This window comes from Nicotiana tabacum, chromosome 23, assembly GCF_000715075.1.
Source record: "Nicotiana tabacum cultivar K326 chromosome 23, ASM71507v2, whole genome shotgun sequence".
NCBI lineage: Eukaryota > Viridiplantae > Streptophyta > Magnoliopsida > Solanales > Solanaceae > Nicotiana > Nicotiana tabacum.
In genome coordinates, this window is record NC_134102.1 from 20,900,962 (window position 1) to 20,907,750 (window position 6,789).

General features: G+C 33.9%; 1 protein-coding gene across 1 annotated transcript; it reads left to right on the forward strand.

Moving 5' to 3' along the window:
* Positions 1–1,582: 1,582 nt before the first annotated feature.
* On the forward strand, positions 1,583–4,548 carry LOC107778696 (epoxide hydrolase 2). Its single transcript, XM_016598983.2, has 4 exons — positions 1,583–1,971; positions 2,927–3,094; positions 3,191–3,426; positions 4,121–4,548. Exons 1-4 carry the CDS (start codon positions 1,684–1,686, stop codon positions 4,377–4,379), a joined length of 951 nt encoding a protein of 316 aa, XP_016454469.1. The 5' UTR covers positions 1,583–1,683; the 3' UTR covers positions 4,380–4,548.
* The last annotated feature ends 2,241 nt before the right edge of the window (positions 4,549–6,789 follow it).

Here is a 6,789-nt window from a genome sequence, read left to right on the forward strand (position 1 = left end):
CCTACTCTTTGAGAAACGATGAGACTATCTGTATATGGCTAAAACCGAGCCTGCTGCATGACTCGACTCCCCTGTGAGCCAAACGAAGTAGGAACCTGACCGTAATATATCGGAGTCAGAGCGAAGAACCCCTCGTATTGGGGTTCGGGCAAAGCACCTGCCCTCGGGGATATCGAGGCCATATCCTCGATGCCCGATTTGAGGATTGAGACTTCGGAGAGCATTGCCAAGCATCTGCACACGACTAACAAATGGCCGTAATGTCCGTGCCTAACTGGATATCACGGCATGAATCTCGGCTCTATCGACAGAAAATTAGTGATCGGCTAAACAGAAGTTTTTTACTTTTTTTTAGAATTGTACTTAGGGTAAAACTCCTCTACTATATAAAATGGGAAGACTTACTATTTATAGGACACATTGCAACACGCATATCAAGGTAATATACTCTTATTTTCTTTGTTATTCAAAATTCTTACTTTTGTTCATCACTTTTTCATTTGTGTGAGCCCGGAATCGAAGGCAGTCATTTCATTAAGCTATTACTGAGTCCGGGGTCACTCCCCTTAATAGGTTTGACAATTTATTACGTCCTTTATCTATTTTATCCAACGGTATTTATCATTTGTATTGAATTAATCCGTATATCATTAAAACCACGTATAAATTCAATTGTTATTAATTTTTTAGGGTAAACAAGTATCTAAGGACCAATATTCTTCGTAGGTGAGATAAATTCTCCTAAAAAGTGTAATTTGTAAAATAGTCCAAACTTAAGTAAGTTAGGATATGAAGGCATCATCAATTGGCTTAATTGGACTGCTTAGGAAACAAAACTAATTCCTAGGAAAATTTTGTCAGAAAATAGAAAAAAATATATTTCGTTTTGTTTGTTAGTGATGTATTTTGCTGACTACTATGTAATATGTATAATAAAGTGCCTACTGCCATTATTGGAACGTAGCTCAGCCGAATGAATCTTATTTGAGACTTTCAACCTATAGCAGCCAGTATTGAAACACAGTTCTCTTGACCACGTGCTTAAGGGGCGGAGCTAGCTTTGAAAATGCAGGTTCACTGAATCATAATTTTAGTTTAAATTTTGTACTTATCTTACTAGATTTTATATTGGTATTTCCCCTTCTTTTATTACCATTAAAAGCGCTGCCTTCACCCATCTTTCTGACTTTGAAGAGTCATTAATTATCAAATCAGTAACATAAAAGAACTAAAATCTCGTACTCATAATAGTATATCTTGGCTTCGTCATTCGCAACTAACCTGCTTAGTCAATCTTCTAAAATCAGCTTATTTTGTGAAATATTTTTTCTCAAAAGTATTTTTAGTGAAAAATAATTTATATTTGACTAATTAATTTTAAAAATACTTCTGAGTAACAATTAATATTTGACCAAACTTCTAAGAAGTGTTTATAAGTGTATTTTTTCAAAAGTATTTTTCATAAAAGTACTTTTAGAAAGAAACTATTTTTTTATTTCTTTTTTATTTTTTAATTTTAAAAATTTGGCCAAATAATTCAACTTTAAAACTAAAAACAACAGATATTTATGGATTAGAAAAGCTTGGGCCAAATAGACTATTAAGTGAGGAGTACGTATTATTTAACTAGTCCACAAAAAAAGCAACCAACTTAGTACTACATTAATACTTATTTTTGTGAAAATGGATGGAATAGAGCACAAATATATTGAAGTGAATGGTCTAAATCTTCATGTAGCTGAAATCGGAAATGAATCTTCTCCAGTTGTTGTGTTTTGCCATGGATTCCCAGAAATTTGGTACTCTTGGCGGCACCAGATGATCGCTTTAGCCAAATCTGGTTTCAGAGCCATAGCATTTGATTACAGAGGATATGGCTTGTCTGATCAGCCACTCGAACCCGAAAAGGCCACACTTTCTGATTTTGTTAACGATCTTCTCGGACTCCTCGATGCTCTGAACATCTCGAAGGTATGATCTTCTGCAGCTATGAGTAATTGAGTATACAGTTATATTTAAGGCGGGTCTTGTGAGTTCAACTAAACTCATTACTTTTAACTCGAAGTATGTATAGATACGAAATATTATTATCATTAAAGGGCAGCCGGTATGTTCAACTAAACTCCTGCTATGCACGCCGGACCACACAAGGGTGTAACGGTCTATTATACGTAGCCTTATTCTATATTTTTACAAGTTATTATTTTTACGGCTCGAACCCGTGATCTCCGGTTGCAAGAGGTTGTTACCAGCTATACCAAGGCACTTCTTCGATCTGTTACTCATATGTTGTGAGATTAATAGAGTACGTGTAATTACCCAAAATTAAAATCATTGTGTTATCTGTTACTCTAATAAAAATAACTTATACGAACAAAACCATTTAACTTAGGTGTAAAACCATTCATTTGTCATGTGACTTGCTCTTAATTTATATCCACTGATTTTTCACTTTTGCCTTTCCCCTGCAGTTTCATAAAATAAGAAATATTATGAAACCATTGTGTTATCGGATCATTTTTTTAATCCGTTCTTTGAATGCAAATCAATATAACGTTTTGGTTTATGTTTTCATATGTAGTCCTATTAGCTATTTGTCTCAAGATGTTACCGTCAGATATGGTTATAGACTGAATAACAAATAGAACTCAACTTTCTTATCCTGCAGTCATAGGCGGATCTAGAAAGTTTTAAGTGGGAGTTGATCCTTGATCGATCAGGTCAATAACTCAGCACTCAACCGAGTGCACCATTTAGTCTTTTTGTAGCATGGGTGCCAACAAATAATATTAGATTAATTTTAAAATATACTTAGTTTGACGAAAAGACGATGGATCACGTGCACCATCAATAAAGCATTAAATACGCCCCTGATCCCGCTCTCAAGTTTTTCTCAAAAAATTCATGTGTGAGCACATTTATGCAGGTTTTTCTAATAGGTAAAGATTTTGGAGCTGCTGTTGTTTCCTCCTTTGTCCTTTTCCACGAGAAGAAGGTTGTCGGATTTGTAACGATAGGCGTCCCATTCGTGGTCGGAAACCCTCTTAAGAATCATGATCAACTCCCTGAGGGCTTCTATGTTTATAGATGGAGAGTATGCTGCTGATTTCTCTGTGTGCTTTTCTTAAACAGGCTCAATTTGTTTTTTTTTTTGGCCTTTTGATCTCATTTCAGTGATTTTCTAATCCAGGAGCCTGGGCGAGCAGAAGCCGATTTTGGTAGATTTGATGCTAAAACAGTTGTAAGAAACATTTACATCCTTTTCTCTAGAAGTGAAATGCCAATAGCTGATGAAAAACAAGAAATCATGGACATGGTGGATTCATCAACTCCTTTACCCCATTGGTTTACAGAACAGGATCTTGAAACTTATAGTGCCTTATATGAGAAATCTGGATTCAGGACTGCATTGAAAGTTCCTTATAGGTAAGAGCTAGTTTACTTATAAGAATTTTCTTGAGGTAATAAGCTCTCTAAAATACATGGAAGCACAAACCACACTTGCCATCCGTAAACTAATGAGAAAATGTACTATGTTGTACAAAATATATTAATTTTACCCCGTTATACTTTTTAGCCATCCATATTCTTGTCGTTAGCAAATTGTCTTATATTTTCCCCGACTTTAACGGTGCTCCATAGAAAGAGAGTCTTGGCGTAACTGGTAAAATGAGCCTTCGAGCAACGGTAAAGTTGTCTCCGTGTGACCTATAGATCATGAGTTCGAGCCGTGGAAGCAACCACTAATGTTTGCATCAGGGTAGGCTCTCTACATCACGCACCTTGCAATTGCATTGCGGCCCTTCTCCGGACCATACGTGAACACCGAATGCTTTGTGCGCCGGGTGCCCTACCCACATCAAAATATCTTGGAGAAATGTCCAAATACCCCTCTACTTTTGACTATGGTTTAAAATTACCTATAGCTATACTTCTAAGTTGGAGGTCCATTAGGACCAAGCGTAAAAACGAGACAATTTGCTAATGACAAAGTTATACTAATGGTCAAAAAGTGTAACATAAGGTACAATTAAGATATTTGGTATAGTAATTAGCCAATTCATCCTTTTGAATATCTTAAATTTGTTTTTCCTGTATGTGGATTTTTTCTTTTGTTTAGGTCATACGGAGAACGAACAAACAAGCTACCAGTTAATCCAAAAGTTCAAGTTCCAGCACTGCTGATAATGGGTGAGAAGGACTATGTCCTAAAATCTCCAGGAATGGAAGAGTACATAAGGACTGAAAAGGTGAAGGATTTTGTACCAAATTTGGAGATAGTGTTTATTCCTGAAGGAACTCATTTTGTTCAAGAGCAATTTCCAGATGAAGTTAATCAACTTGTTCTCAGCTTCCTTAAAACCCATAGTCAACCTTGAAATTTTATGAGTGTTAATTTTAAAAAGCATTATAGTATATAATAGTTTTAGCAGTGATATATATTTATAGCATTTGATGTTGTTATAATCTATCTTGGAATGAAGTACTATAATTCTGTTGATATGAGACTGATATGAAGTGAATGTCCTCTATTTAACTGTCTCTCAATATTTATTTTGCCCTCTATATTCGGTGATGATTTTAGCTAAAATTCCTATATAAGTTCTCAAAGGTGTACTACTTTTTTTGGATCAATTGAAGTCTTGGATTGAGATATTTTGAGAAGACTCGATCGAGTTGGATTTAGGCATTCTGGGATCCTCTTGATGCTGCAAAATGGGATATTAAGCTCCCGTTTGGCCATAGATTTTGGCTTCATTTTTTCAAATAATATTTGAAAACATTGTTTATTTATAAAATATGATCATATTTTGGGGGAAAAAATTCAAAAATTTTCAAGTTCCAAATTGACATTTTTTTCTTCCACTTACAAAACTTTAACTTTTCTTCAAATAAAATATTTGTCCAAACACAAGTTCAAAAACTCTTTTCAAATTTCAATCAAATTTATGTCTAAACGCTAGCTAAGTTTTCTAATTTAGGATGCAAAAGCACTGAATAAAATTTGTTCCTTCTATACTTGGATATGGGGAGTTTCCTACTAGGCGCCTAATTCCAATAGATAGGAAAGTATGTTACGGTTTAGCAATTTGTAAAAGAAAACTCGAAGCCAATGACTAATTATACAGTACAATCTATGTCTCACTTATGTGTAGGGCTGTTTATTTGGATCGGATATCTGAAATCCGAACCGATCCGCTCAATTTCGGATTTTCGGATATTTGGATCGGATTTCGGATATTTGGATCGGATTTCGGATATTTGGATCGGATTTCGGATTGTGTTTATTAAAATTTCGGATATTCGGATCGGATTCGGATTGGTATAATTGTAACCCGATCCGATCCGAAATCCGAAATTATTAGGGCATGTATAAATATTAAACTTTAATTTCGGATAGTCAGTATTTCCTTTATATCTTCCTCCAAGTTATTAACTTTTACAATTGCTGGATTTAGCTACATTGGCACCATAGTACTCTCATAATTGTAGAAACATGAATTTTTCTTACTGTATTACCTCTTTTACAAAGAAAATATACATATGAGTTTGCAATTTTGAGGCATAATAATCCGATCCGAAATCCGAAAATCCGATCCGATATTAATTCGATTATCCGAAATTCGAATCCAAATTCGAAATGTGCTAAATCCGATCCGATCCAATGCATAGCCCTACTTATGTGATAGTCTTCTTTCTTTGTTTAAGAAAAAATGCATCTTTTTATATTTAGAATAATTTGACCTATCTATTCTTTCCTTAATAAATAATTGATATTCATACAAATATTTATAATCAAGCTGCTTTTTAAAAAAAAAAATTAATTTCATGTCCAATCAAATATCCTCGCGTAAATTAGGACGGATGTAGTAAGAATTATAAGAACGAAAGGAGAAAAATAGGAGCCACCAACAATCAATTACTGTAGAGCCTCCTAAGAGTTGGGGCGAATAATTGGAGTGATGGAAAAGGGAAAAGGAGGGTAAAAAAAAGAAATATAACAGAAATCCTAAAAAAAGCATTTAATATTAGAATATTTGAAGGAAATAGGAAGATCTATGAATCTTGCTTTAAGTAAATTCTACATCAGAATGGACGGGAAATTTAGGGCAGAAGTGGCTCAACCCAATTTGGGGCCTAAAGCTGCAATGTGAGGACTTAAGTTTTCTTTAGAAAAACAAAATTCTTGTGTTATAATTTGTATTTAAAGTCTGTTTTTCAAGCTTTGTGAGTTGCTAAGTTCTTAATATTTTTTTACAACCTATTTCTTCTAACAATTGGTTTCAATTGATAAAATAGTTAATATGTTGAATTTCTCTTGAGACATTGTCCAAATATCAAAAATAATGGTTTTTAAATAAAAAAATAGTAAAAGGTTTGGACAAAGAACCTGATTGACTAATTTAACTGATAAGTTAATACCAAAATATTTTTTCGATGCTTCTGTGCTTAAAAACTTGAAGAAAACGAAAAAGTTTACAAATTTCTATATTCGATATATGTAGAGAAAACTGAAAATTTCTGACCTTACCACCTTCCGATTTTGTACCACAAAGAAGAATGACAAGAGTTTTGTGTGTGCTTTTGACAGAAGGGAGTAAAAAATTTATCATAAAATACTTGTGAAGAAGGTAAAGAAGATAAAATAATGTGAGGATAAAAACTTATCCGCACCGGGTGTTTAAACCCAACTAACAAATAAATGACATGTGTCATGTTATTTAACTAGAACTACAAGTAATTAATCATAGTTAACTACCATATCTTCTACACATGATCTTAAAAAAT

Bases quoted from the DNA above. Each gene is read 5' to 3' on its own strand.
- LOC107778696 (XM_016598983.2), top strand. From the start codon at position 1,684: ATGGATGGAATAGAGCACAAATATATTGAAGTGAATGGTCTAAATCTT. The intron at 3,095-3,190 runs GTATGCTGCTGA...TTTCTAATCCAG, and splicing joins TCTATGTTTATAGATGGAGA to GAGCCTGGGCGAGCAGAAGC. The intron at 3,427-4,120 runs GTAAGAGCTAGT...TCTTTTGTTTAG, and splicing joins GCATTGAAAGTTCCTTATAG to GTCATACGGAGAACGAACAA.